Source organism: Echiichthys vipera, assembly GCF_963691815.1.
Source record: "Echiichthys vipera genome assembly, chromosome: 7".
Classification (NCBI taxonomy): domain Eukaryota; kingdom Metazoa; phylum Chordata; class Actinopteri; order Perciformes; family Trachinidae; genus Echiichthys; species Echiichthys vipera.
The window spans coordinates 18054066-18071476 of NC_139832.1; the positions used below are offsets into that span (position 1 = coordinate 18054066).

The following is a 17411-nucleotide window of genomic DNA, read 5'->3' on the forward strand; positions in this document are numbered from 1 at the left end:
GACCAACCCAGAGTAACACCCTAAAATAAATATGAGTTCTATCTAGCGAATATATATCTTTTCTATGGAAACATGGTTTAGGTGTTAGAGGAAAAGGAGGTGAGGGAGTTATGTGAACTCTATTATTATTTAATGTATTTAATAAATTCAACCAAAGACATTGCAATTGCAATGGTGGATTTAAATCATTTTTATTTTGACATCCATTAAATATCAACTTGTTTCATTGTTTAAATGACTAGATAGACAATCATCAAACATTTACAGCATTGTTACCAAGCCACAGTACACATTAACAACACATCCAAAGACAGTCTCTGTTGTCTCTTTGCATGACACTATAGCCACAAAAACAAACGCAATAAAAACCAGGAGAAAAAAAAAATCAAATACCTAATTCCTATGACTGCTTCCCCACTGTCAACATTTTGCTCTCAGTTTTGGAAAATGAAAATAAAGGTCATCTCAATATTAATCCACATTGTTGTTGCTGTATGTGTGCTGTAAGGCAGAGCACTATAAACTCCTTCCAGAGAGGAAAAGAGATAGAGGAGGAAGAGCAGTGTCTTTCTATGTCCTGAGCTAGTTCAACAAAGGAAGACTAGGTTTCCCTGATACAAAGTCAAAAAGTCCCTTGTCAATTCAACACAAACCAGACATTCCTAAGGGTAAGCAGACATCACACACTTACACAACTTCTCCTCTAGGGCTCTAGTGTTTCAACCATTTTGTATTTCGTTTTTAAAATCTGTCCTTTTTCAAGCAAATCCTTCATTGTTTCTGTTCTGTACTGTTCAATAGCACATTGGAGCCTCTGTCTTACTGCTTCAAATCTGTGACGGCTGTGACATCATTTCCTGTCTGCGTGGCCCTATTGCGTTACAAATAGCTAATTCTAGCTGATGTCGCAAACAGTTTACAAGTTTACAAGTGTCTGTGTGCACAAGTCAAGTCTTTTTTTCTGAATCTCTATTGTTTTATGGCATGGGCACACGCTAAGGCACAGATTGTGGTTAGTCCCGAAGCATTCCTGGGAACTACAAGTCCCAGGAATATTGCGAGGGGAAAAACCGAGCTGCATTGAATGAATTCTGCATATGAGACCGACATTCTGCGAGAAGATATAATAAGTAGAGGCAGCTTGAAGGTCAGTAATCTACTCATGGCATAAGAAATGTTTGGTGAGTTAGTACAATATAGCAGCTGGTGAAGAGAGGAAAATCAGACAAAAACAGGATTATAAAACAGTACATACTGCATTTTCATTACTGCATCTTTACTGTAATGGCATGTGATAAAATATGAATGAATTCATTATCCATTTAAGCAATGGAGATGTGATGTGTAAAAAAAAAAAAGAATACCAGTGGGTTTGTTCAACAACCGGAGGCAACTATGGATGATTTCTGATAATAATGACGGAATTCTGTGCATATATTACCCTTTTTTTCTTTTAAAAAAAGCAACCTGAGAACAGAGTATAAAAAGAGGAGACCAATATTGTATGATCAGTGCTGGGCTAGTTTGATTTTTTTCAAATGCTAAAAGGTCAAACTTTAATCAAAGTTGTTAGTTAGTACAACCCTGCACAGCCCCATGTATGCATTCACTTTAAATCTTAAGAGCTTAATTTAACAGATAAATGAAATACAACTGAAACGAACTGAATGCATACTGCAACACTGATGGTTCTCTATCTAAATATAGCAATTAACAAAAGGAATGTCCCCTACGGGATTCAGATCTATGGATATTCAGATTACCAGTTGCCCTGTTACCTTTAAGTCTATTTACACTGCACTCTTCAATTGTGCCATTTCAAATACACTATTCGGTTCAATCATACAGATATACTTTAGTATAAAAATATGATCCAATTCCATTAAAACACAAGTATGTGGCATTTAAGCAAACAAACAAACAAACAAACAAAACAAAGTACATAACTACATTTCCTGTAAAATTTCAAACATTTTAAAGTATTTACCAAATAGAGGAATACAAAAGTTGATCATCATTAGTACCTTGCATACCTTATGAGTTAAAATCTGGGTGAGCATTCATTGTGATCATTTCATTTAATTTCAGCTATGTATAGTACACTCTGTTTATACAATGTGATGCAATTCTAAACACAAGGTCCATTTCTTGTGACTAAATATCACAAAATCCACAATGATTTTAAGAGATTTTGGATGGATTGGGGGGGGGGGGGGGGGGGTCCTGTCATACATTTACATATATATTATCCAAGCTGTCAACCATGCATGTTTTCACCATTTCATTATCATCATTCCCTTACTGTGGGTCTTCTGTGTAGTATGTTCTTTTTCTACAATAGGCAGTATGACAACAGAATACAGGAGTAGCCTTTTCACATGCACCATTATCGTTATACTGTAGATACACTTGTCTAATTGTTTTTTAAAAAAGTCTCATCTTTTAGCCGTTTATACTCACGCAATCAAATAAGTGCAGATGGACACATTCTTGTGTTTGTCTTTTGATTTTGCCAATCAGTTTGCCAGAGAAACTACAAGAGCAAAACAGAACCCTTTTCACCCCAAATAAAGTCTAATTGTCAAAGTATTAGTTTAATCTCTGAGGTCACCACAATAACATTTTCTTCTATGAAAAAAAAAGGATAATGTTTCATTTGCCATCATATAAATGTGCACATAAGACTCCTGAATTGTAATCAACTGGTTGTGTCATAGGGACCAAACACAGGCAGTGAAATACAGTAGAAGGCATACAGACTGACAGGACATGAGTAATTGAGAGAAGCAAATAATGAGATATTTTAGGTATTCGAAGGTTCCAAGGTATTTTAGGGGAATAGTGCTTCACTGGGTGAGAAATTATTAAACAGATTTATTTATGTAGGGCAAATCTGCAGTATTAGGGTTGCAATGTGGTTTATCTTGGTGTTAGTCCTTGAATACCAGGACATGAAACAGGATGGAGTACCAAACGTCTCTGTATGTGGTTTGTGAAAAAGGCATTTAGTGGAGGTCCACTAAAAATAGTGTCAGGTTAACATATCCCAGGCGTGTCCATGCTTCAGATGTGCGTTGTGGTGCATGTACACAGTGAGTCTGTGCTTGTGATCATTTCAGTCTGGAAAAACTTCAAAACTTCTTATAAACTAGATTTTGCGATCTTATTCTGAAGTGTAAAAATACTACTGCCTGTACACCATTTGGGGGGGTTGGTGGCAGAAGCTGCCTTGCATGAAAACTGTATCATTACCGTTTTAATTCTGCTGCCAACTGAAGTCATTTGGGTGTTGTTAGCTGTCAAGGTTTATGGCTCTTTGCTCTTTGACATCAGTATAAAAATCTACTTTCACGCATACTGCTGGAGTGATGACTATCAAGTTCACTTTCTTTCCTCATTTTAGGGCTTATTAAGGGTCAGGATAGCGATAACAATTGAGATCACCTCAAATACTTGAGATTAGCATTTAGTATTTGGTCAGAGATCGCATACATTGGTATCTATATAGGGGCTCAATCAGCTGTGCATCATGCCTTTGCATACATGACTTTTTTGTCGATTCCGTACCTCTTGTGCGGACCAGAAGTCAAAGGTAACTCTTGCTGCATTAGGGGGGTTAAGTGGTTCAACCTAGCTTATGGAGAACTGTTCTTCTTCTGTCCCTAAAAAAAGGAGATGATTTGTAGAGTGCTTCTCATGGTTATTGATCTGAACCATCAGTACATATCTCTGTAGATTTCCTGCAGGAGTGGGTGCAGTGAGGTGTCCTCTGTTTTTTTTATCTCCTGCACCAGCTGTGCATGCTCAGTGACTAGTTGCCGGAGGTCAGTAAGTTTCTGCAGCAGCTTAGGGAAGAGGAAAGTGTCATCTGGGTGATTGGCCAGCAGATGGAACTGTAGCACCTGTACAATGCTCTCCTGCATTCGCTCGATGTGCGCCACATTCACCAGGCCTGGGCGATCTGATCACAGAGGAAACAAAAACTTGAGTGAGAACCCTTAACCACAATCTCCTGAAAATATTCAGTAGCAATGTAGTACCGGAATGCCTTCACAATTTCTGCAATTTGTGTAATATGGAAGCATTTGCTTTTAGATAGATTAAAAGTTCTTAAAGACCAAAAGGAGAAAGAACATGTAATATCCCATACAGAAAATTAATAGTTAAATTTTTCCTACATCCTCACCTCCACAGCAGATGATTGCAGCCACAAACAGAGCCAGGTCACTGTCATCCAGCTCCAGTGCGTTAAACTTCATTGCAAACTGGAACTTTGGCTCCATCATATCACTGAATGGCCGCCGCAGGCTCTTGAGGAATTCCCGGGTGATGAAGCCTGAGCCGTACGCCACAAGAAGTCCATCCTTGTTCATACTGGAGGCGAGCATGGCAAAGAGGGCCTCGTACACGCCATATTTCAAAAGAGTCACCTGATCGTTGAGGTCCAGGCTCGAGAACCCAGGGACGGACTTTGCAAACTCTGTGAGCTCGGTGACGGTTTCCACCGATGTGCACTGGCAGCAGTGGAAAATCCGTACTTCTACCTCCCGGTCCTTCAGCATTCCTGCTGAGCCCACCATCTTTGCCACCAGCGTCTGCTCTGCCAGCTGTAGGGTCTCCATGTCATGGATGACGAAAGGCTGTGGACAGTGGACAGTGACAAACTCTTATGAGCTATTGTGAGCCATAGTTAAAAATGGGTTTCCAGTTCAAATGCAAAACAGTCTGTACAGTGTGTACTGTGATATTTGCATACATTACAATAATAAACCTGACTACATAAATTCAGAAAAGCTGAGTCAGAAAACCTCTCTACGTGCAATCTGTAATGACTGGTGTTTACCCATGAACCTTTCTGAAAGGAAAGGCTAAGCAAAGAGCCCTTGTTGCCACTTGATTATTTCCACAGTGACATAATTACTCTTCTTGACTCTGCAGCTAATTATGGGTCACTCCTAACACTCAAAAGGAGTTCCTGATGCAAATAAAGTCTCTGGAAATATAAGAGCAGAGCTAATTTTGAAAGTAAAGCAGTGTCAGGGCTTACTGTGGCAAACTCACATGCCAGAATATAAGAAGGCAATTCATTCAAAATTGTTCAGTTGACAAATTGTCTTTCATAATAAAAAGATAAACACAATCCCAATAATGTCATCGAAGAGACACAGGTATGTAAAGGGAAGCAGCTGTGTAAGATCATGCTAACGGTGGTATTAGCCCTTGTTCTGGCTAATACATGCTTTTAGCTTTGTCACTGTTCCCACAGTGCACGAGGTATAACATCTGATGGGCAGCTGCACCTGCTGCTGCACAGATCAGAGCTCTTGGTCATTAGTTCTGTGCTAAATTCGGGCTAGCGTAGCAAGGGAAGGTATGAGAGACAAGCTAAGTACTGCTAAGTACCACCCAAGTAGACTTCATCCTGATCCTGAATATCTGTACAAAATTGAATGGCAATCCATCTAACAGTTCAGTCTGGATCAAAGTAAAATGACCAACTGACCACCTTAGCTGTCCTGAGAGCCACGCTGAAAAAAAGACCAATGCCTTCTTCAGTTATAATTGGTTATGTTGAACTTAATCAAATAACTCAAAAGGAGTATCAGCTGGTAGGAGAATGCTCAATAATAATTAAAAAAAATCATTAGTTAGAGTATAGTGATTAGTTATCATTTTTAGAAGACAATCTCAAAGTTGTATTTCAATACAAATTCCAGGACATATCCATATCCAGAGTATAGTGTAGCTCAGAGCAGCGGTAACAGCTTGATATTTCTGTAGTTGCTTGTTTTCAGGGGCTAAAGACATCCAGTCAATACTGCGTGCACTGTTAAGATGAATGTTATCACAGCCAAACCAGTTAAGTCAGACAATAACACTGAACACAAATCAGGGCCAACAGTGACACAATTATGGCTCAGTGTTTGCCTCCCAGACATAAAGACCAATGAATCAAAGCTGACAGAAACCAAGTCCAGTTGCTTTTGACTGAAATTGCTTTGGGGACATTGTTAAGGTGTTCTTTTATACTATGTTGTTCACAAACAATCTCAGGATCAAAGTTATGCAACACGTCAGAATTTGACTGGAGAGCTATGAAAAATGGCAAAATGTGACTTTCATGGGAAGGTGCTTTGACAACATCAATGAACACTAAAGTCACACAATGTAGAAGTTTTGATCTACAGTAGCAGTGGGGGAGGTCTGAGTTTGAACATAGATGTGCACTTGGACCGACCTGTCCCTCTTGACCTGTTTCACACCTACACACATCCATCAGTGGAATCCACAAAACGTTGAGGACGCGTAGGGGATGGGCGATGAAAAGAGAGCGGGCATGGAGGGAAACAGATGGTGGAGGGAAAAGCGAGGGGCTCATACACTGTCTCTTTATACAGATACAGATGTTTCCTTGTCCGTGTTCCTCGTATGTTGGCTTGCACTACTGATTGAGCAAGTTATTTCTGTCATTGGCTGGCTGTGCATAATCTCTGAGGTGCAGGCTGCCAGGTCATATTGAGACATTAACTTGATTGCAAATGAATGTGCTCAGAATGAGATTAAAACCCCTCCTGTGGGGAAGTAATAAATTAAAAGTTGCAAGACAACATGACTTTGACCCATAGGGAATTTCTTGTATCCAGAAGAGCTATGAACACACAATCCGCACACGCAACACCTTTCACTCACCAACCCACTTATCTTAATCAACGTACAGGGGTGCTGGTCTTGCCGGTGAGAATGGTTCGAGCCTTGGCTTTGTTCATGTTGAAGTTCTTGAGGTAGGCCTCATAAATCTGCCGGGCCAGCGTCTTCTGGTCGGCAACCTGGGGGTCTTGCAACTCCCTGTCGCCCGTTACCATCTCCGCCTTCAGCTTTAGCTTCTCCGACTGGGGCATCCGACCAAATCGGATGGCTGTAAGCAAAGCAGATACAAAGTCAGACAAAGGACACAGAATCTGTGCCAGTGTAAATCTGTCAAGTCAGAGCGAATTTACAGTGTAACAGATATTGCAGAAAATGCAATAAATGCAATGCATGTATTCAATTTAATATTATTATTATTATTATTATAGACATCCCATTAGATAAAAACAGAGAAAACTACTTTATAAGAACAAAGATAAGGCACAGAGCGATTTAAAACAAACCCAGTTTGGGTTAGTCAAGATGCTGACATCTGGAATAATCATTTTCAGAATCTCTACAAAGACACCCTCCACTATGTGAAATGAATCCAAGCCAACATATCAGCAGAGAAAACAAATGAAGTGTATCCAGAAAATATTAAATCTGTCCAAACAAAACCTGTGGCTTAAACAACATAATCTTACATTTCCTTGACAAACATAATGTCATACTCAGCAAAAGTCTAACTAGCTTTACACATAAACACCCGACCACAGACCACCAAGTTATAAACATGTACCCAATTAATCACTTGATGTCTGCAAAAATGCACACTGGTTACTTTCATTTATGTATTTATTCTGGCTAAAAAAAAAAAAAAGATTACATCACCAACTAGATCTGCAAACAGCACAGTGTCAGTCCAAGACACAGACACTAATTCAAATGAAAACAATCTTCCAAAGACAGGCCAAAAGGTCAGGAACATACAGACCAGTTTACTTTCAAAGACAAAAACATCACCTGACTTCTTCATTTTCACAGATGCAGGCAGTCTCACCTTGGCAGTGAATGCATCCAAAATTAGTACCAAGAGTCCTCTGTGCAATAAATACAACACTTGGCAGATGGGGCCATGGAGTGGCCTGAGGTTAAGTCTGCGGGTTGCTTATTTTACTGTCAGACCTGCCCTGACATAACTTTTGCACTGCATTCAAAATATGTGAAAGTTATTTCAGCTGAAACACGACAGGAATTGGTATTGAGGGTGGACTGTTTGTTGTGTATTAAAAGCAACGTTCTTCTTTGCACCATGGTATGAATAGTTATATGGACAGCACAATTCGGTATAACAAGGGAATCACTTCAAATAACTTTTATGAATCTATGGTAAGGATCTCGATGCAACAGTTGAGGACTAATTCATCAATTTATGCCTGAATTATGCAAACAAACTGAACAAAATACTTTTCTTTGCCACCCCAAGTTGAGTCTCAGCCTGACCACCTCCATGAAACGCCACGATGAGATACAAATTCAATTCAGATCATCAATCTGGGCCTCGATATTTCACTTTGATCACGCTAAATGATTAGGGGTGAAGTATTCATGTCCCTGAATGATAAGTAAAACTATGAAGTCCACTTAGTGGTCACAGTTGGACTGGATGAGAAAAGAGGAATCATCCACAAACATGCACTGCATTTTTGGTTCTCTACTTTAACAGGCCCACACATACATTTTTTCATGCAACATTCAGGCAAATAAAGCACAACTGAAAGACAACAAGAAGAATGGAAACAAAATGTCAAAACGTTAAAAATATTTTCCATTTAATCCTTTAAAGTAGAAAAATATGAACCAACACAAAAGGGTACTACAAACTACTACAAAAAAGGCTATTACAAGGTGTGTGTGAAGTGTGCTTCAACACTATACAAGAGTTGTTTTTCTACGAGAGGGTGCTGGCATCTCTCAGACGGCCTGATCCCATTTGACTAATGGGATTAGAGGTGAACTGTTTTTAACCCCTCCTCACTCCTCACAATTTAAATGGGCAGAAGTTGATGCACACACGATCAAATACATACACACACACCGCTCCCCGACAACCCAACATCCCGCTGTATTTACGAGACCATGAAAGCATAAAAGGAGATCTGATTCCCCTGTTTTCCGATGAGCCGCCCAACTGTTGAAACAAACCCGGGCCAAATGAGCAAGACTGAGCAGGGATGAGATACCGAGCCTGCAGACGGCATGAGGGCCCATTAGATTACTGCTCACAAAGTGGATGGATCATCTGAAGCTGGTAAAGCTCTGCAGCGGGCGTCTGGGCAGGAGCCAAGTCTAATTAAGATGAGAGGAAGTGAGTGATGCTAAGCTGAACATAAGTCCATTTCCCAAGACCTGGATGAGTGTGTGACTCAAGTGAGGCTAAAAGGTGGGAGGTGGACAGTCTGTCATTCCATTAAATCATCTGTTTCAACGGCTGATTTGTGGAGGACTGCCTTTAAACACCTCCATCACCACTGTAACACTGAGTGTTACTGTTAGTTTCTCACAAGCTGCTGAAACATTCAATGATGTATTGTGCAGTGAATGAGATTCGAGGTATAATTAATTTGCTGGACTCAAGAAACTTTGAGAAACGTGTGATAATAAAATCACTTTGCTGCTGTTGCTGCAAGCAAGGGATGTTATTGATAGCAGACTCCAGAAAAAAGTAAAGCATCATCATAAAACTTCACCCAAGGAAAATGTTGAATGTCCTATCCAATGGCAATACTGTTTTAAATGTCACTTTTGGAATTTTGACAACACAACATTTTCCCCTGTAATAAATGATATTTTCCAAAATAAAAATGTAATTTTCACCTCTCAAAATCTACTTTATGATTATCACTTATCAGCAAGTTCTGGACAGATATAAAGGTTTTACAAAATATATTACATTTTGAATGGAACATACTGTAAGTCACTCTGCTTTAAACCACATTAATTGGTAAATTTCACATATACAAAACTTTCTCGGCCCGCCCCTAAATGAGGATGTCTGAATATGTATTGAGTCATTTCAAACTTTGTAAACCATTTTAGTAAGGACCATCCATTATCTTCAGATTTAACTGTGAAATAAATTGGTGGTCAACACAAACAGAGGGATAAAGCTCCAACATTAGTCGTGCTGTGGTCCTGTAATCTCTTCAAACACTATACACCAAAACATCAGGTTGCACTCAAATCTCCTTCCTCCCCTTCTACGGTTACATTCCAGCTCAAGAAACTCAATACACACATACCGTAAGAGGAAGTGGAGCTGACAGAATTACTACTACTTTAAGACACTACCATATCATCATCAATATCTGGGCTATAGGAAGCCTCTTAAGTCAATAACCCCACAGGACAAAATAAGACGTTCAGTGCAGCCTCTGTATCCTCAAGTTCACTGTCACCATGGAACATCTGCAACGTGTGCACAGTCTATAAGTAAACCCAGTGATTGCATTGACCTGTTTGATCCTTCTACTAAAAATACCCTGACACACCAGAAAAGACAAGCACCTGCACATCCACACATAACGCAGGACATTGACTTTGACCAAAGGTCATCATGCTATATGTTTACACAGAGTAAACAACAGTCGCAGAACTACTTTGACCTCAATATTCTTGTATTACAAACAAAGGTAAGCAGCACTGAAGTCAAAATCTGATGTAAGGATTTGAAGACAATACTGTGTTTAGGGTGATCACATATGTTGCATGTGCAGATTAGATTGACAGACTGTAGAATGGGCTAGTTTAATAATCACAAAATGTTAGTTGTACTTTTTCTAGTACAAATATATTATGAAGGTTGAAAAACTACATGGTGTTGCTTTGAGTGTATCATGGGGTGATGGACTAAAGTCGCAATCTCGAAATGTATTTTTCCTCTGAAAACTATTATTTCACAAATGACCACTCTTTACACTAAAGAACAAGGAAGAGAAAGGTTAATCCTGTAAATCAGTGCAGGCTCTCTTCTTGCAACAAAATGAATACAAATGCAACATGGTTTGAGTTATTGAATGACAATGTTTCTTAGCACATGTGATTAAATAGCATTAATAAAAAATGCTTTTTCAGATCCATGAGTACAGGAAAGTCGACAGCGTGCGCAATAGGTTTTTGTGAGTCACATAATCAGGTAGATCGACTCACTTGGTCATGTGATTTCCCTTCTTGTTAACATATCTACCACTCAAGGGCCTCAGTCGATCCAGCTGTTGCAATTCAATATGACTACGGCACTGCACAGGCTGCAGCATGCACAGTCATGGATATACCATGTACTGCACATGAATAGTTGCTGATCTAAGTGTTTTGTTTTTTTTCCTGAATAAAGGACAATTCAGATGGTCCAAATGTTTATATGGGTACATTTTGAAGAAGCCTGGATTAGTCTTCAGTTAGAGACTTGCCTTAACATGCACCATAACACTCAACTGTGGTGTTAGATTCTTATTTGTGCTAATAATGTCTGGGCGTGCCTGTTCAATCGTAATTGGCATTCACACAACTGTGGTACTCTGTGAAGTAGTGTATGTATGCAAACAACAAGAACCGTGCGTGTGTGTGTGTGTGTGTGTGTGTGTGTGTGTGTGTGTGTGTGAGTGAGTGAGTGAGTGAGTGAGTGAGTGAGTGTGCGTGTGCGTGTGCGTGTGCGTGTGCGTGTGCGTGTGCGTGTGCGTGTGCGTGTGCATGTGCATGTGCATGTGTATGTGTTTGTGTACTGGCCTTGAAGCGCTACCTAAACCTGTCCTGATCTGTAGGACTCACCGTTGTGGGACATCCCCACCGACAGGCACTTCTGGAAGCGACAGTATTGGCACTTGTTGCGGTTCTTCTTTTGGATCTTGCAGCAACGCTCACACTTGTCATACTCCAGCTTAAGACGGATGGTCCGCCGAAAAAAGCCCTGAAGGACCGATGAGATATGATATGTGAATACTGCTCACATGAAGCAAAGATAATTACAGTTAATACAGATACAATTACTTTCATACGTACGAATAAGACATGAACACCACAGAGCAGATTAGTCAACATTCCTTGGAAAACACAGTCAAATAAAATCTGAAATGTAACAGACACAAATAAATTACCTTTTACTACAATGTGCCGTTATGAAATCAGTTCTGTGACAATATCAGACACATCGTTTCACCATCGGTTTCTCCTTACTTACACAACCTTGACAAAAACAAACATTTAACTTTGGCGAAGAACAGATGGACTAAGTGGCATGTCTGCGGTTGGCCAGAGGGTAGAAAATTGCCGGGGGAATTGCTTAATAATATATTTAGCCATACTTAATAAAAATTGCAATTTTATCCAAAACTGTCAAACAGTGTGCCAAAATATCCAATCACTCACTGTATGAAAGACACAAAAACTGTCGTACAATACAAGATAACCAGTGTTGTAATGGGACATGCCTCAACCGTGTGAGCACATGTTAAGTAACACTGACTTACTCACTCGCTAACCTTAAACCTCACATGCGCGCACACACACATACACTCATAAAACAAGCGTGGCATGAAGTCCAAGCCAAGCGGGCTTCATGTTGACACTGCTTGTGTCCAGTGTTGTGAAGGATCAGTGTTCTGACAACACAGAGGTCAGCCTCCTCCTATTACTGTTACTATATTAACAGACTCTGAATTTCTATCTGAATTCTCAGAGTGTCTGTCAAATTTAGTCCTTAAATCTGATAAAGTAATCATTGTAGGAGATTTTAATATTCATGTGGACGTTGTTAAAAATAGCCTTGGTACTGCGTTTATCTCTCTATTAGATTCGATTGGTTTTAGTCAGAGTATACATAAACCTACTCACTGTTTTAACCCTAACCCTCGACCTTGTTTTGGCCTATGGTGTGGAAATCAATGACTTAATAGTCTTTTCACAGAATATCTGATAGTGCTGTAACTAAATTTAAGGAAGCGATTCCATCTGCATTTACTTTAATGCCTTATCCTAATATTCCAGATTCCTGCACTAACGCTTGTCTGTCGGAAATTGATCATTTTGTTGACAGTGTTGCAAGCTCTCTACGAACAACACTCGACTCGGTTGCTCCTTTAAAAAAGAAACAGAGGAAGTTAGCTCCGTGGTATAACTCACAAACCCCTGAACTAAAACAAATATCGCGAAAATTAGAAAGTAAATGGCGCTCTACTAAATTGGAGGAATCTCGTTTAGCTTGGCATGAAAGTCTAAAGACATATAGGAAGGCCCTCCGTAATGCCAGAGCTGCCTATTACTCATCTTTAATAGAGGAGAATAAGAACAATCCTAGATTTCTCTTCAGCACTGTAGCCAGGCTGACAGAGAGCCACAGCTCTATTGAGCCATGTATTCCTATAACCCTCAGTAGTAACGACTTCATGACCTTCTTTAATGACAAAATTATAACTATTCGAGACAAAATCAACTCGCTTGGCACCAATTTTTCTTCAAACCCAGGAACCTTAGAAACTGTACGACCTGATATATTCTTGGACTGCTTTTCTACAGTCAACCTTAACAAATTAACATCTACTATTTCAGCATCAAAGCCCTCTACTTGTCTCCTAGACTCTATTCCAACTAGGTTATTTAAAGAAGTGTTACCTTTAGTTAGCACTCCTGTTTGGGATATGATTAACATGTCTTTATCAGCAGGTTATGTACCACAGTCTTTTAAAGTAGCTGTAATTAAACCTCTTTTTAAAAAGCCCAGTCTTGATCCTGAGGTACTAGCCAACTATAGACCTATATCTAACCTTCCTTTTCTCTCTAAGATCCTCGAGAAATTAGTCGCCAATCAGCTGTGCAACTTTTTACATAATAATGAGTTACTTGAGGACTTCCAGTCAGGATTTAGAGCGAATCATAGCACTGAGACAGCACTGGTAAAAATTACTGACAACCCTCTAATAGCTTCAGACAAAGGACTTGTCTCTGTGCTTGTTTTACTAGATCTTAGTGCTGCCTTCGACATTATTGACCATCACATCCTGCTACAGAGACTGGAGCATCTCATTGGCATTAAAGGAACCGCACTGAGCTGGTTTAAGACTTATTTATCAGATAGATCTCAGTTTGTACATGTTAATGACAAATCCTCCATTCACACTAAAGTTAGTCATGGAGTCCCACAGGGTTCTGTCCTTGGACCGATTCTATTCTCCTTATATATGCTTCCCTTAGGAAATATTGGAGCCATTGGACCAGGAGATTTGAAAGGATGTTAGGTCAGACTTAACAGCCGGATAACCAAGTTTTCATGTTTTTTTTAAAGGAAAAAATCTTTCCAAAATTCACACACTGCACATAAACCCAATCACCTGGTAAATACACAGGTGGTCACATGGTCATATGATATTTTTGTTCTAATTTTCTACTCGCATACAACCAATTTTGCATATTCAAAATTATGACAAAATAATTCTGCTTTCCTTCCATTTCCTGTCACCATTTTACTGCCAAGCTTTGAATAAAAGCTTGAATCTTTAAAAAAAATATAAAATAAAGTCTGCGGTTCTGGCGTAGCCTTTGAAATGTGACAAGCCTTGCTGGCCCATTATGACAGACTTAATCGGGAAATGCTTATGTTGCAAGAAGGGGCTTCACCATTACCATTTGGCAGTTCATAGGTCACTTCTGATAGATGCACTTTTAATCACGCCCTCCTAAAGTTAGGTTTTAAACTAAACAAATGTACCTTGACTTTTGTGATAACCTGTCTTTTTACAGCCCTACGGCTTCACTATGCATAGGTCACAAAGCTTTGACTCTGCCCTCTGGACCTACACAGCCTTAGTCCAGTGTAGATACTTCTGTATAGAAGACACACAATCACACACATACAGTATATGACAATCATTGGACCACTGCACTAATCTTGCATTGCAAGACTCCATAGTGCTGTGTCAGCGTTTAAGAACAGTCTCGCAGCACTAGTTAACATTCTGGGATAAGGGAACAATCCGTTCTGGCTTGTTTGCGTTTCTTTAAACCAGTCACAATCGTCTTGGGGAGCCGCTAAGCCTTGGATGCAGTGATGATGCCCTTGCCAAATATATAGTGGAGATAGCAGTACGGGAAGTGAATGCTTTATCCCATCAGTCAGCATTCGAGGCCACTGCAAAGACTCACACTTCAGTGACCTGCTGCTCCGATGTGAATGTTTATGTAACAGCTTGTTGATATGATGGAGTTGCAGAGTTTATATATGACTTCCTGACATTCACACTCCCACTCCCACTGCTGGCTTGGCTGATACATTTAGCTTCACTCAGTGGATTCACAGTGCAGAAGTGTAGAAAAGTCTCTCATTGTGTTTCTCCTTCAGCAAAATACAGAATACTGACATACCAACATCAAAAACACACGCAAGCATGCTTCACGTTTGACTACCTCTCTCGTTAGGTACCTCTTAAAAAAAAAAGCCATTTTGTTCTTCAACATGACTGGTAAACAATTAACTGAAAGATCACCGAGCAACCACGTGTAAAGGCTCTTAGGAGTTATCATTGGTCACAAGACACACTGCCTCTGGCTTTATGGCCCTTGCATGTCCTTTCTTCAGTGTCTTGAAATTGGTTGATGTGTAGTCAGAATCTGGATTTTGTTTTCTTTATATTTGCTTTAATAATTATTATTCAAATTGTCAGCGTGTCGGCCCATCTTGGTCATCACTGCTTAAGAGGACGGACCACAACAGCTGTGAACGGACTTTTTTTCAGTTTTACGGCAGTTTATCATTATGTTCATTTAAATGCTCAGTTGTTAGTTTGTGCATTATTTTAAGATTTAATTTATGCTACAACGTAATTCTACCTCAGCCTTGATGTATATTTGTATATTGTTTTATTTGCCTGCTCTTTAAACATACAGTTTGAGATGATAATAGTAATTGTACTGTAACTATGCATTTTGCATTGTAATGTAAATTCTATGTAAATAGATATACTATTGCCTGTGTAATTCTTTACTTATATTAATGTCTATTAATGTATATTCTTTATTATTTTTCTTATATTCCAGAACCACATTCAACCTCATGTTCAACTCATCATTCATCTGATTTCTCAAACATTCCTTGATCATAAAGTCAGTCATTTCTGGATGAGTTCTTTCCCAGACACCCTGCTGACTGGCAGTTTCCAATAAACTAGTTTTCTCATAGTCTTTTTTCAACCACTCATTTGACTGTATAATTCATGTGTGTACTCTTCTCATCTCACCTTGCAGCCCTCGCATGCGTGGACTCCATAGTGGTAGCCCGAGGCGCGGTCGGCACAAACTCGACACTCTAGGCTGAGCGATGAAGACGCAGATGAGAACTCCTCCTGGCCCACCGCCACCCCATAAACAACAGACGACGGGCTGGATGCTGGCGTCAGGGCATCTACAAAACACAAGCACGTGGGTGATTAAATTGTCATCGCACTACTGATCCTAAAAAAATAAACCAATGCACACCGCTGCACTGCCAATTAAAAGACAACTCTGGCTGATTTATCGTCAACAAAATCCCATGGAAAGACCAAAACCAGCAACTATCCAACTAACAAGTATTGTCTGTGTATCCAAAGCCTGATATTCCTCTTAAGTCTCATTTTTGTCCACAAACATTCTCAAATAATTCGGCCTCTCTGACGTTCACAGCATTGCCACCTGCATCTGCACATGCAATCAGACCATACAATGGCTCTTATCGGCCCCCTACACACGGTACATCACATCTGATTTGAAAGTGGGCACACACACTGAGACTTCAGTGCGTCAGTTGTATCATTTCCATTATTGCTGTACACCGACGCACATTCTCATGATCATGTGTTTAGAGAAGGTGTACACTCCAACAACTGTATATTTGCCTTGAGTATGGAAAACTGACAGAACTGGTTTTTATAGCACTGAAATTTGTCACAACTTTAACATTTTGAAATTAATTAATGTAATGTTTAGCGTGCCTTTTGCATCAAAAGCGTGAGTTTCTAGGTGAAGACACGGAACATAACCGGATGACTGGATAATGCCCTCCCCGTGTACTATAGCCATCAGGACACTTCAAAGAACTGTTTTTTTTGTCAGAACGTCAGCCGGCATCTGAAACCTTCTCTACTTCCGGCGCCATTGCTCGGACCGCAACCAACTTTGACCTCTACCTTCATTTTGATCCTAACTACGCACCTGTGAAGTTGTGGTGGGGCGATGTGAGCCGAGGTATCCAAGCTAGGCTAAGCTCTGTACAAACCTGCTGTACCAACGACCGCAGATAGCTGTGGTATGGTGACAACAGAGATCTGACAGCAAGAAAACATCTACAACTTAGCCGTTGAGTTAGCAGACCGCATCGACTTCCCACCGACTCTGCTGAGTAAGATCCTTTTTTAAATGTTTTAAACTAAAAATCTTCCCATATATTACACTTTGCACCTTTGATGAATGCAATGCTACTATCTCACCTCCCCTCCAGTAAAAAACTGAGATACAAGCGTGTCATCTGCGGTGTGTTGCACAACAGTGTTGCAGTATTACTGATCTTCCTTGTGGATAACAGATCATGGGTTCTCCAACAGTTTTCTATTTCCACCTTGTGAAGGCAACGTGTTTGGTAGAAATTGCTTGGTACACAAATAGCAAAGACAAAATGGTACAAAACAGTGGCACTAAGTCAAGCCACATGAGTTGGTCGAGAGATGCCAGAGCGGGGATAAGCGACATTTGGCAGCGGA

At 39.9% G+C, this 17411-nt stretch overlaps 1 protein-coding gene across 1 annotated transcript in view; it reads right to left on the bottom strand.

Annotated features, from left to right (window-relative positions):
• Positions 1 to 226: 226 nt before the first annotated feature.
• pparab (peroxisome proliferator-activated receptor alpha b) overlaps positions 227 to 17411 on the bottom strand; it is a 34275-nt gene continuing 17090 nt past the window's right edge. Inside the window, exons 3-7 of the mRNA XM_083916629.1 lie at positions 15915 to 16078; positions 11458 to 11596; positions 6717 to 6916; positions 4187 to 4640; positions 227 to 3961 (exon numbers count right to left, since the gene is read on the bottom strand). Of these exons, the coding sequence (XP_083772755.1) occupies positions 3717 to 3961; positions 4187 to 4640; positions 6717 to 6916; positions 11458 to 11596; positions 15915 to 16078 (1202 nt within the window). The 3' untranslated portion in view covers positions 227 to 3716. The remainder of the gene's footprint in view (positions 3962 to 4186; positions 4641 to 6716; positions 6917 to 11457; positions 11597 to 15914; positions 16079 to 17411) is intronic.